Source organism: Megalobrama amblycephala, linkage group LG7 (genome assembly GCF_018812025.1).
Source record: "Megalobrama amblycephala isolate DHTTF-2021 linkage group LG7, ASM1881202v1, whole genome shotgun sequence".
In the NCBI taxonomy this organism is placed as follows: domain Eukaryota; kingdom Metazoa; phylum Chordata; class Actinopteri; order Cypriniformes; family Xenocyprididae; genus Megalobrama; species Megalobrama amblycephala.
The window spans coordinates 3,760,033-3,774,537 of NC_063050.1; the positions used below are offsets into that span (position 1 = coordinate 3,760,033).

The window sequence follows — 14,505 nt, forward strand, 5'->3', positions numbered from 1 at the left end:
GACTGACTGCACAGACCTCCAGGAGGGCAGGGGCGCAAGCGCGTTGGAGAGAGGGGGGGTGTTGGATGATTGTTTTCCCTCAGCCGAAATCGTGTTCCAGGGGTGGGGGAGAAATGGGAATGTGGGGGCACCGCGATGCGACCACAAAGGGCACTTACACTTTTGCGATCAAAGGGGCAGAGACTCAAGCCCCCCCAAATATCACTTGCATGCTCTTGTTTATGGTCTCCTTTATATCAATTTATTTGTTTCTATGAACACTGTTACCAAGACCACAAACTAACCAAAAAATTCAAGAGTCAAAATGACCAACTAAAGGAAACACTGATCGCCATAACGATGACCAAACATTTTCCATAAAACATCAACAGCTAAACCTCTGTTAATTCTTAAAAATAACTGCAGACGAATGACAGAAATAAGAGCTTGCCAAAGTCACATATAAAAACATTTCAAATCAGATATAAAATCAGCATGAACTGTCTCACAAGTGTTGTTTCTTACGCTCAAATAGTGTTAATTTGTTTTTTTTTGTTTGTTTTTTTTGTCCATTCTGGAAGAGCCAATGCACAGTCATTAGCTTGAGACTGTTGACACTGACTTTACAAATTAGAAAATGGCTCTTTTATTTAGAAGGCGGGAATTATTCTGCCATATTGTGCATTTTACTTGCTCCCATTCATAGTTATTTGCACAATGTTATCTTGACATTATCTAAAGTCTTGTCCATACAATGGAAATATACATAATTGATCTAAACTCAAATCATTGTGCCTGGAAAAGCTCTTCAGTGTTTGCACATTTTCAAATTGGTCTGAATATAGTTGTGTCCCAAATGATGCACCATACACTATATGCATTTATGCAGTATGTACTTAAGCACTATGTACTCAACCATGAAGCGTATGAATTTTATAAGGTTATTTTGTAAATCAGCAGGATTCTGATAGTCTGACACCAAAAGAGAAAAGTCTGGTAAGATCCAACAATTCTGTTTCTCAGTTTGAGTTGAAAGTGATCACATGATACAGCATTAAAGATGAGTGTCAGATGTACAGCATGTGTATGAATGCTTGTAGATGAATGTCATGTGATCACCTTGTTTCTCTGTGACAATCTCTTTGCTTGATTTCAGGCTCTTCTATGATAGTTGCTATTTCTGTGGGTTTGATCCTGCTGGCTATGTGTTTAGTGCTCGTGTTGCTCAAAATAAAATACAACCGTAAACACGGTGAGACACTCACACACACACTTAGACACACACGCTACTGCACATTTAGTAAATCTGACTTTGTCATCCTCGTCTGTTCAGAAATACACATGCAGTTAAAATCATTTCACCTTTTCTCAGTCTCAGATGTTGCTCTTGTTCACACAGGAATCATTTCATCATCAGACAGAAGAGAGACAGGAGATCATGATATGGTGAGTTTCAAAACTGACCTGTTCTTGAATATGAGAAAGTGCCAGTAGATGGCAGCAAATCATTAGCCACTTTTCCACTGTCGGGCCAGTGCGAGTCATGGCTAACAGTGTGCCAGACAGGGCCAGCAGCCTTGGACCTAATACACCAAGGCCAAAATCAAGTTCTGTTTCCACTGTCGGGCCTGTAGGCCCATAACGCGACCCTAAAGCCCACCCTTCACACACCTCCATAGTCACACAACCTCACCGGTTCACCAGCTGACTGAAGACTAGCTAGATCACAAAATGAGCATGACAGAAGTGAAGGTTTGGTCTTTACTTAAAGACTTAAGACTTTAGCAATGATTTTTGACCAGTGTTTTACAATAAAAACTGTTACAGTGACAGTAATTTATCAATTTGTGTCAGGAGTTAAAGACACTGAATGATAATGAGCAGAATCACTGAAGGCCACTTCAGCCACTGCCTTAGATCAACTGAAAAGACATTAAATCTCTCATGTTACAAACCAGACTGATTTTGCCAATGTTTGATATTTGGCAAGAAAATATTGTTGGTGAGGTGCTGAGGAGGCTGTGCCAGGGGAGCACAAACCAGCCTGGGGGCCGGTCTAACGGGAGACTTCATAGAAGTCTACAACCATACCAGCTTAGGGAGCTAAGCACAATTACGCAGTTAACCCCGAAGGGAAGTACAAAGCTCAACCTAACAGACAGACCGTAAAGCGGGCACATAGTCATGGAGGCCGGGAAAAGGGCCTACAACATAACCAGAGTTCACCAGAGAACTGAATGCAGACGGCGGTAGCCCAGGATGACCTGTAGGGCCACACCCTATTGCATATCAAGGTGGAGCAAACACCAAGACATAACAGCTGCAAGTGCCCATGAGACAGCCCGTCCAACACAAACCAACGAGCAATGCACTCGGTGAAGTACCTTTCTACTCTTTAAGCAAGAGGAGTACAGCATACGCCATCATGTGCTAAGGAAAGGCCCCATGGGCCTATAATCCCAGCAGGCATGTGGCATCAGCTTGTGGCAGTGTTATCACTTAAAGGGAATAAACGCACAAAATACTCAGTAAAAAACATCTTTTACTCTCAGTGAGAGGAGTACCAAGCTAAACTCCGACATGCTAGCAAAGGAAGGCCTGAAAGCGGCCTGTAACCTTAAAGCGTGCGGCGATAGCTAGTGCCTTTACCCAATCATGGAATGATGCCCGTACACGACCAGCGTAGCTGGGCCAACAGGAAGCTATAAGAGAGGCCTGGAGAGGCCTGCTATTTAAAGAACCATGTGGCACTAGCCCGTGGTCATGACAGGGCCCTAGCTACAAGGAAGGGCCAGTATAACCTAAAATGACAAATTTAAGGGAACTAGCTACACAACCTGAGCCTAGGCATACACATTCCAGCAGGCAATGTTAATCATGCTAAACAGCGTGAGCGTAACGAGCATCGTAAACCAACAGCGCTGTATCCAAACAAGCTGCATACAGAGAGGCTAAAAACAAATAGCCAACAATCAAACAGCAATGAACCCCAGATGCTGTGGTGCAAACGATCAGGAGAAGTCGGGTAAACAAAATTCCCAACACTCATCCTGAGTGTGCGATCCAACAGGTGATGCACTCAGTGAAACACAAACCCAAACCGGGGAGTACAACAACAACACCGTATTCATATATAGAGGCCGGATAAAGCCTGCTCTCATAGAGAACAGGTGTAATCTGTGGCAGCACAAGCACGCTCACATAACACGCCTGCATAAACATATGAAGGGGAAATATGGGCAAAAAACGGCCAGCAACTTCCTCAGAAGGAGGCCAGAACTAGGAACTATACAACCACAGGGGGATAGTCATGACAGGGGGATGTAAACAAACATACACCTAACCTAGTTCTAGCCTAGCCACTAGCTAAGGACTGTATGTAGACCACGCTACACTCGGGCTACACGTTCCCAAACACACGGAGAAAGCAGCGCGAGCAACAGCATTAGGTGGCCGAAAAACCGGCCAACACATAACTGACAATAGCGAAAGCTAGTTCTAGCTATACACTGCGTTCCAAATTATTATGCAAATTGTGTTTAAGTGTCATGAAGGTAAAGTTTTTTGTTTTCCAGTAAAAATCATGGATGGTATTGTGTCTCAGGGCTCTTTGGGTTAGTGAAATCAATCTCAGACACCTGTGCCAATTAGTGTGCCAGGTGAGTTTAATTAAATGAAAAACTACTTAAGAAGGACATTCCACATTATTAAGCAGACCACCATTTTCAAGCAATATGGGAAAGAAAAAGGATCTCTCTAGTGCCGAAAAGCATGACATAGTTGAATACCTTGGACAAGGTATGAAAACCTTAGATATTTCAGGAAAATTTAAGCGTGATCATCGTACTATTAAGAGATTTGTAGCGGATTCAGAGCACACATGGATTCGTGCAGATAAAGGCACAATGAGGAAGGTTTCTGCCAGACAAATACATCGGATTAAGAGAGCAGCTGTTAAAATGCCATTACAAAGCAGCAAACAGGTATTTGAAGCTGCTGGTGCCTCTGGAGTCCCACGAACATCAAGGTGTAGGATCCTCCAGAGACTTGCAGTTATGCATAAACCTTCTATTCGGCCACCCTTAACTAATGGTCACAAGCAGAAACGGCTCCAGTGGGCCCAGAAATACATGAAGACTAATTTTCAAACGGTCTTGTTCACTGATGAGTGCCGTGCAACCCTGGATGGTCCAGATGGATGGAGTGGTGGATGGTTGGTGGATGGCCACCATGTCCCAACAAGGCTGCGACGTCAGCAAGAAGGTGGCGGAGTCATGTTTTGGGCCGGAATCATGGGGAGAGAGCTGGTCGGCCCCTTTAGGGTCCCTGAAGGTGTGAAAATGACTTCTGTAAAGTATGTGGAGTTTCTGACTGACCACTTTCTTCCATGGTACAAAAAGAAGAACCATGCTTTCCGTAGCAAAATCGTCTTCATGCATGACAATGCACCATCTCATGCAGCAAGGAATACCACTGCATCACTGGCTGCTATGGGCATAAAAGAAGAGAAACTCATGGTGTGGCCCCCATCCTCCCCTGACCTCAACCCTATTGAGAACCTTTGGAGCATCCTCAAGCGAAACATCTATGAGGGCGGGAGGCAGTTCACATCCAAACAGCAGCTCTGGGAGGCTATTCTGACATCCTGCAAAGAAATTCAAGCAGAAACTCTCCACAAACTCACAAGTTCAATGGATGCAAGAATTGTGAAGCTCCTATCAAATAAGGGGTCCTATGTTAAAATGTAACTTGACCTGTTAAGATGTTTTGATTAAAATAGCTTTTGATTTCAGTAATATGCTAATGCTTCTAATTGAAAAATAAACAAATGACCATTTTCAGTTCTTTACAACAATAACATGGTTTGAAACTCTGTTGTGCATAATAATTTGGAACAGCGCATTTTAAGTTTTTATTTTTGAAAAAAAAAATGCTGTTATCATTGGGGTGTTTGTTCAATAAAATTCGAATTGTACTCTAAAGGTTGATGACTTGAAAATTATGATGATTGTCATTTATATTGACTATTTGGCAAAATCAGAGAAAAATATAATTTGCATAATAATTTGGAACGCAGTGTACACAGTATCAGCCGAGAAACTACACCAACGCTAAACAACAAAGCGGCCATAAAGGGCCTGCCTGTAACAGTCAGCCTAACATACAGTTATTTGCCCAAATAACCCCTTAAAAACATGAACAGATGACAACTATATGCATGGGAAGCTATACAGGAAAAGCAAGGTCTATATTGAGAATGAAAAATGGACCTGGCTTACCTCCTGCGGCTCGTAGAACGCAGATTCCTCCCCGATTCGTCACACGGAGGGAAAAATCCAAAGTCCCATAAGCCCAAAAGCACTTTCACTATCAAGCCAGATGGCGGGCCGTCAGGAATATATTCATCATAGGCCCACAACATCAGCCCGACTGTAAAGCCCGCAGCATATAGATGTCACAAACGCTACCGGGAGGCGAAGGAAGAGCGAGGGTGAGAAAAAGCCTCGCGAGAGCGGAGATCGATTACAGGCACTGCTGGCGCCGCTCCTCGATCACCTCCCTCAGATCTTGCTTCTTCCTTCTAGCATCTCGCCGTCTCTGCAACTTACTCCGAGGAGGAGGAGGCGGCGCACGAGCGGCGACACTTTCCCTCTGGGCCTGCCTCTGAGCCTCGGCTCGAGACGGCCCGGGATCTCCCTGCTGTCTGGGCCCCGAGCTGGATCTGAGCGGGATGCAAGATCTAAACGCCGCGGAGCGCGTCTTTGCCTCCCTGATCAAGATCCGTAAGCAGATCAGCCTGGTACGCCAGAAGCACCGTCATAGTGTGCAACGCCGCACCAGCCTGACCTGCAGCGGCGTAAGCCCTGCCATTCAAACGTGACGTCACATTCAACGCTTTGGATGGCAGGGCCCTCGCCGGAGTTGCCGGGCCATGGGTAGAGAGAAAACGATCTTCTGCTCTCCGGGGCTTTGGACCAAGAGAGCACTCGCTCCTGGGTCCGAGGATGTTAAAGATAAAACATCGTCGTCATCTGCCAGAAGTGCGTCCTCGTCAGTCGCTTCAGCTTGAGAAAGATTGACACCCCTCTCAAATTCTTCAGCGAGCTCCACCTGCGAGTCCCATGATTACAATCGCCGCTGAGCCTCAGCACGAGCGGGGCCGAAACCACCAGGCAGCGGTGGTGGCACCTCTCCCCTCGAGAAGAGGGCCAAACGAGAACGGAGCGTTTTCATAGGAAAACGCTCACAGTTAGCACAGGCAGCACCCTCGAGTACTGATCGTGCGTGCTCCTCGCCCAGACAGAAAAACGCACAACTTGTGTGTGTCCTCTGGTGTCAGAAACCTGGAACAAGGATCAGAACACTTCCTGAACGATTTAGCAGACATATTTTCTTTTGGCAGAGTGAAAAAGGCACGAGCAAAAGCAGTCGCGAAAAGACAAAAGGATGTCGGCTGTTTCCCCAGGCGCTCCCTTTATACGTCACGGTTCACGCCGTTTGACGTGATAGGCTGTCGCCGGCCAATAGGATTGGAGTGTGGTGATTTTTGGCATTTCGAGCACGGGTCACGGAGGACGTTCCCCATAGCGCAGTCAGCGCAGAGTAGAGTTCCCTTTCGAAAGGGAACATTTAATGGTGTCAGTTGGTTTCATCTAAGGCTGTGGCTGAAGTCAGTTGTAGTTCTTGTGTTTCTCTTTCCTTCAGTGATTCTGCTCGTTATCATCAAGTGTCTTCAATAATCAAACAATAATCACTTAATTAACCACTTAAGTATCTAATTAACTCTAACACTGCTTCAGTTTTACTTTCACACCCTGCTGATGGTTCCCATATGAACACAGTGTTAATTTAACACCAGTGAATTTACTGTGCAAGAAAGCACAAAACAACTCCAATAAGGTTTACATATTTAGAAAAATATTGATAAAATATCATATGTTTATGTCACGTTTCTTTAGAAAGAGTGAGCCACTTCTATTAATTTTCCACAAAATTATGTGATCTCTGAAGGTTTGAGCGATCTCTCCCATCTGATCTATCCTCTCAGCCAGAGCAACAGAGGGAGCTCACGAGAAGAAAAGAGTTATGAGTTATACGAGTTAACCAGAGTGCTTTTTTATTTATTTTTGTAACATATGTGGATGCATTAGTCTGCTATCAATAAAGGCACAGGGAAGAGACAGATAAAAGATGAAACCAAATAAATACATGATTATTATCATATATGAAGTTCTTCAAGGAGTCTCTGGTATTTTCCATAAACATTGAATTGAATTGAATTTAATTGAATAAACATATATGTATTATGGCGTTAGTTAGTGTAAGTAGCCTTTAAAATTGAAATGAATATATTTCTGCTCCAAATGGTGATCAGATTCCCCATGTGATCACAGTCAGAAGATATTTCAAACACTCGCTGGTATCTGAAAGTAAGTTTTAAACTGAAAATGGTTTAAAATGTCTGATGTGTTGAAGTTAGCTGGTAGCCTGATATAATAACATGGGAAATGAGCAGCAGTGTTGACCGTCTCCTGACTAAACTCTGCCTTTGTTCATGACCACCCCTCAAGCAACAGTTGACCCGCTTTGAGCCAAGTTATTCGGTGGGCCAAAACCCCCTAGCCGTTGGCCCTGAGGAAGCCCCAATGAGGCTCGATCAAACCCTGGAAGTGACAGCCGAAACATGACTGTCTTTAGCATGCTCTCTTTTGGCCCGACAGTGGAAACACGGCTATTGTCTTAACGAGTCATTCATTCAAACAATCCGTTCAAAACAGCTGATTAATTCACGAAGCAAGTGACTGCGTCTGAAAGCTTGTTGTGTCGCTGCCCTATCAGGCAATGACTTGTGTATGATAGTACGTCACAAAACTGATGTTGGGCAGACTGAGGCAGGTTTGCTCCAAGCCCCTGTTCATTTCCGATCCAGGTATGTGTGTGTGCCGTAATGGTGCGGGGCGGGGCTCTTTTTCAAGTGCAAGCAGAGGCTCCTTCTGTCACGAGGTTCATTTCAAGTGAAATGGGTGAATTATAGCAAGACCACTACTGCCTTTGAACTAAGACTTCATTTTAGGGATTTTGCTTCTTACAGGCTCAAGAAGAGATTCATGGCTCAGATCCTGCATCGACTCCTCTCTATTCGACAGCACAGTTACCCACAAACCCCTCTGATGGGCTCCTCTACGCTGCTGTCAGTTTCCAGAAGCATGAAGAGTCTGGTGTGCACTGTAGCGTCAGTAAGGAGGAGATTCACTCTGATTATGCATCTGTCAAACACAGCATCACGCCAAACTAATATTACCACTGGAGTTTAGTTTTTAATTCAAATCAAGAATCATGTCAGTGACTGAGAATATAATGAGTTTCTGCAACAATCATTCAGCTTCATTGAGCAAGTCACTGAGCAGTTGGCGACACCTACAGGTCACTGTTGGGAAATAAACTGACTTCTAAATTGACTTCTATTGGATATTTTTTTCACTGACCCTTTTTGAAATGTTTAACTAACACCTAAACTTAAGAACTTAATTTTTATAATCACCTTTAATCTTTGTGAGCATCAGTTCATCAGAAGTGTAGCATTATGTTGAGCAATAAGCCAATCTGTGATGAGCGCTGCAGCCTGGAGGAAGAGTAAGAAAATATCTGTAATGACAGAAAATGTATCATTATAAATGTACTTGATGTCATATATCTTAGTAGGCTGTTAGTATCATACATTTTAGTAGCACTGACACATTTTTCTAATGCTAACACTGCATTCAAAATTATTAAAAACACATTCAAAAGAGAATGATGGCAAATTCCAAGCATTTATGCAGTAATTATTTTAAAATATTCTCAATTTTATTGCCAAAAATTAAAAAAAAAAAAAATCATCACAAGCTAATTGCAATTTTAGCTGAAATTCCACCCACTCCAATGCATGAGAGAGAGCAGACTAGAATCATCACTGTAATTCACTATAATGAACAACTAAACATATTGTTACAGTAATTTGTAGAATGTATTTTATTTATTCTTTTTTTATTATCATTGCAGCCCTGGAGTTTTTTTTCCCACTTTTTTCACAATTTGGTTATAATTTTCAAGTGCTATATTCATATAAAAAATGAAATTTTGATTAATTTCTGATTCATTTGTGTTACAAATGCTTTCAATAAAGTGAAATTGTGTTACAGTATTCTATATGAAGAACTGATTTATGTGGAAAATCACTGAAAAAGAAAAGTTCATCAATTATGTAATGCTTCCTGTTGTTATTGTTTTTTAGGTCAGTGTGTTGTGAATGAAATGTGTGTTTTCTGAATGAGAATTGTTGCCAGTGTTATGTTGGTCTAAGTGAGGTTTGTAGGTGAGATTAACTTTTTGGCCAACATTCATGCTGGTAATGCAGACTGTGTGAAGAGTTTTGAAAATGTGGTTTCGGTATTGAACAATGCTTGTTAGCAACTAAAAAAAAAACTATAAATGAAATTAACTGAAGATAAAAATATATGAAATCTCTCAAGATCTGAAACAACTCCACAAGCAGAGGTGTAAAATCCAGGGGACAGAAAGTAAAAGTCCTGTCATATGTTTAATCCACCCACTGAAGCAGTAAGTGACAAAGCATCAGTGAGTAATTGAGTGATGATTGACCATTATTGAAGACAGTTAACAAGCAGAATCACCAAAGGAGAACATTAAAATGTTTGAGTCACCATCATTGAGATCAGGCTATGCTTTAGTTGGGCTCTTGACTCTTCTTGACACATTCACTGTGTTATGATTTTAACACAGTGAATGTGTCAAAATTAACACAAGCGTTGTCCCTAAATTCACACACTGATGTGTAAGAATTTAGCCAATTTGAGTCGTTTTTTAACAAATGCTTTTTGACACATTCTGAATGTCTGTGTTTGACACAGTGAATGTGTCAAAATTAACACAAGTGTTGTCCGAAAATACAGGCACTGATGATGTTTTTTGAATGGACTTGACAAAGAGATCATTGCAAATTTGATCTTCATGTTCAGAAGTAGCACAGTTGTTTTATTTTGTTGTTGTTTTCCTCTTTCCTTCAATGATTCTGCTTGTTAACAGCAGGTGTTCATCACTACTGCTTGATTAATGACTTAATTATCCCATTAACTTCCCTCTTGAATGGTCTTGGTCAGTGTTGGGTGTAACACGTTACTAAGTAACATGTTACTGTAATTAAATTACTTATCCACTGAAAATTACTTATCCACTGTTCATTTTTAGGTAATTTAATTACAGTTACTTATAATGTACTTGCGTTACATATTGTAAATTAGTTCAACAGTTCTGTTTAAATCAATATTGAATTTAAAATCTAAATTTGTCGTCTAAAGGTAAAAGTAAACGCTGCCTCTTTAAAATTGTTGTAGTGCAGTTGCGCATGAGTTCACAACTTCAAACCAGTTGGCTGTGTAGCCACTGTCTGAAGATGTCGTCAGAAGGGATTGGCTGTTTTACAGAATGGCAATATTCCAATTACTTCACTTTTTTGACATAGGTAGGCAAGAACATTACGGTAAAATGTAATCTATATGTCCTAGAAAGAAAAAACTGTGTTCGTTCTCTGAGAGACGGTCTTCAGTCAGCGCATTCTCAACCAGATTTGCACGGTTTATTACACATAAATGTTATGTCTGAAAACGTTCAGTATTGGGTCCTGTTGGACTCTGTTATGTTATACACTGCATGTGACAGGTTACGGTGCCTTTAAGGCTGACAGCAGTGGTTTACGGCAAAGGTCGGAAAACGCGAGAGGTTGGTGGCAGTTGATAAATCTGTTATGAATGAAGTTACACGGTGTGGTTATTGAGTCCTACACAAACACAACATTTGGCGAACGAGGATGTCTGAACTCGTCTTACCACCACCGCCTCCTTTTCTACCTGTTCCTGGTGATCCAGCTGTTCCATGGGATCGCTGGCTGACATCGTTTGAGGATTATTTGCTGGCCTTGGGACACTCGGACCTCGCGGAGGCGAGGAAATGCGCGCTCCTGCGCCAGTGTCTCGGGCTGGAGGGCCAGCGAATCTTCGCCACGCTCACCTTATCGGATGATAAGTACGTCACAGCCACGGCTCCACTGTTTTTAGTAAGATGGACTTACGTAACGGCTACCTGCAGGTGCCTCTGGCACCGGCCAGCATGGACCTTACAGCGTTTGTCACGCACGTGGGGGTTTTCAGATTTAAACGCATGGCGTTTGGACTTTCATCAGCCCCGAGCTGTTTTCAGAAGATAATGTCACTCATACTGGCCGGTATCCAGGGTGTCTCCATCTATCTGGATGATGTGGTGGTGCATGCTCCCTCCACCGCACTGCATGATGATCGCCTGGAGCAGGTTTTTCAGCGTTTCGAACAGCATGGCGTCACACTGAACTCTGAGAAATGCATGTTTGGGGTTGAGGAGGTCGAGTTCCTGGGTTTCAGACTCTCGAAGGAGGGCATCGCCCCAATTGTGTCCCATACTGAGGCCATTCTTTCCCTGCCAGACCCACAGTCACCATCCCAGCTGTCGTCCTTCCTGGGGATGGCCGCCTACTACCTTAGATTCATGCCACACTACTCTGACTCAACGGCCCCCCTGCGCCGGCTGCTCAGGAAGGATGTTCCGTGGGACTGGACCCCAGCCTGCCACGAAGCCGTGCGCATCATCAAACAGCAGCTCACTTCCCCACCCACACTGACCCATTTCAGCTTGACTGCGCCCACCATGGTCACCTGCGATGCCTCCGGGGTGGCGCTAGGCGCTGTGCTCTCCCAGGCTCAGGAGGGGGTGGAACGGCCAGTGGCTTTCGCCTCACGGGCACTTACCCCTGCAGAGCAGAAGTATTCAGTAGGGGAGAGGGAGGCCCTGGCCTGCCTGTGGGCATGTGAACGCTGGCATGTTTACCTATACGGGAGGCCTTTCACCATCCGCACAGACCACCAAGCGCTGACGGCACTGCTGGCGACTCAAGGCTCGGGGCACAGGCCCATGAGACTTCTGAGGTGGGCTGACAGGCTTAACCAGTACAACTTCAGCCTGGAGTTTTTGCCTGGGCGGGCCAACACGGTAGCTGACCTCCTGTCTAGAGCGGTGTCGGTGACGAAGGAGACGGGCGGGATGACAGCAGACACAGAAAGCGACGAAGACTGGGTCCACATCCTGCATGGGCCCCTCAGTTCAGTAGTCACTCTGGCAGAGCTGCAGCAGGCCTCAGCTGCTGATGAGGCCCTCACGATGCTCCGTACCTATGTCCAGGACAGCTGGCCTGCCAAAGTGGATGACAGGCTGCTTCCCTATTACCGTTTCCGTAATGAGCTCTCCTGCTGGGGAGCGGTGTGCCTGGCCCGTGGCCACCGTGCGGTCGTTCCAGAGATTCTCAGGTCCAGAGTACTACACATGGCGCATGAGGGACACCTGGGGGTGGTCAAGGTGAAGCAGCGCTGCCGTGACACAGTGTGGTGGCCCAACATAGACCCTGATGTTGAGGAGATGGTACGTAACTGTGCTTGCTGCCTCCTGAGTGGGAAAACTGGTCGGCCCACCACAGCCCCTCTCACCCCGACCCCTTGGCCCTCTTCACCCTGGGAGCATATTCAGGTTGACCTCTGTGGCGAACTTCATGGGGCACCTGCTCACGCTCGCTATCTGCTGGTTGTGCACGATCTTCATTCGAAGTGGCCAGAGGTTTTTCAGCTGAGCTCCATCTCTGCACACACCATCATCGACCGCCTAGACAGCCTGTTTGGGCGGTGGGGCCTTCCCAGTGTCGTCACAACGGATAACGGGCCCCAATTTGTATCTGCGGAGTTCACAGAGTTTCTCATGGTACGGTCCATCAAGCACATCAGGACGGCAGTGTATCACCCAGAGAGTAATGGGGGGGTGGAAAGACTGAATAAAACTCTCAAAAATGGAATCCGAGCCTGTCTGGAGGAAGGGAAAATCTTCAGCGACGCGCTAAACCAAACTCTCCTAACCATCCGGGCATCCAAGCACTCCACCACAGGAGTGTCACCTGCTTTGCTCATGATAGGGCGTGAACTAAAACAACCACTGGACTGTTTGAGAGCTGAGCTAGCTCCGGCACGTGGGAGCCCAGGGCTCCAGAAAGCAAGAGCTCAGGTGAAAAGTTCGCAGGCTCAGATGAAAGAGAGGTTTGATGCCATGCACAGGGTGAAAACCCCCTCACTTTCTCCAGGGGTTTGGGGCAGGGTCAAACGCCTTCACCGCCAAAATAAGCTGCAGTCATACTGGTCAGAGCCCCTGCGGGTGACTAAGCAGTTGGGGCCGGCTACTTACAGACTGGAGAATGGGACTCGTTGGCACTCAAACCGCCTGCACAGAGTTGCAGCCCCCACCGTACCTGCATCACCTCTGTCCCCAGCAGCGGCTCTAAGTTGGCAGCCAGAGCCAAGAGATAATTGGAGGGGGGGTAATCCACCAGCAGCGCCCGTTGCAGTTTCACGGCCAGCATGCCCTCAGAGACTGAGGGTCCCGCCCATCTGGCATGGGGACTATGTGACAGGGTGATAGTGACACTGGGAAATGGGGGCTAAATGTTATGTTCTAGTTTCCAGGGGGGTGGGGGGAAAATGTTATGTCTGAAAACGTTCAGTATTGGGTCCTGTTGGACTCTGTTATGTTATACACTGCATGTGACAGGTTACGGTGCCTTTAAGGCTGACAGCAGTGGTTTACGGCAAAGGTCGGAAAACGCGAGAGGTTGGTGGCAGTTGATAAATCTGTTATGAATGAAGTTACACGGTGTGGTTATTGAGTCCTACACAAACACAACAATAAACATTCAAATACAAACACAGTTATGTCAGAATGCCCGTCTTGGTGTATATTCACGTTAGTTATGTGAATGAGAATAACATGTGTAACAGCATATTGTCTCCGTCCATTAGGTCTTAGTGACAGCAGCCTTTAAAACATGCTACTGTCTACTATTGGCTGTCTGTATTAAATGATAATCAAACAACAAAAGAAAAGCTTTAATAAGGATTAATCTATATTTAATTTATACAGTTATGACTACACAGATTTATTTTATATTTGATTGTTCAATTTCTGTGGTATTTTTACTTACTACTATTACACCTAGCTGAAAAAATATAGACCTGTAGCATTGTTTTATTTGCATCTTTAAATGTTTTTACCATGGTATTGACTTTGGTATCAAGTATTGTGCACTTTTGGTGGTATCGGTACCGACTACTAGATTTTTGGTATCATGACATCCCTATTTGTTACTAAAAAAATTATAGTATGTTTTAATAAAGCTAACATGTTTTAAAAAGCTATAAAAGGCTAAACTATTCCATGTTTGACTCATATTTAAATTATTAAAAGAGTTTCCGGTAACACTTTAGAATACTGATCCTTCATTAATGAATAACTACACAGGAACAAATGAGTAATGCATTATTAACACTATAGTAACTACTATTAACTAACAAGTAACTCTGATGAATGAATTAGTAAGTAACAGTGCTCAGTTGAAGGTGGTAG

At 44.3% G+C, this 14,505-nt stretch overlaps 1 protein-coding gene across 1 annotated transcript in view; it reads left to right on the forward strand.

The window, feature by feature from the left end:
• The window catches only part of LOC125271522 (polymeric immunoglobulin receptor-like), a 50,915-nt gene extending 49,442 nt beyond the window's left edge, over positions 1-1,473 (forward strand). Inside the window, exons 8-9 of the mRNA XM_048195559.1 lie at positions 1,136-1,231; positions 1,379-1,473. Coding sequence (XP_048051516.1) covers positions 1,136-1,231; positions 1,379-1,473 — 191 coding nt within the window. The remainder of the gene's footprint in view (positions 1-1,135; positions 1,232-1,378) is intronic.
• Positions 1,474-14,505: the final 13,032 nt, after the last annotated feature.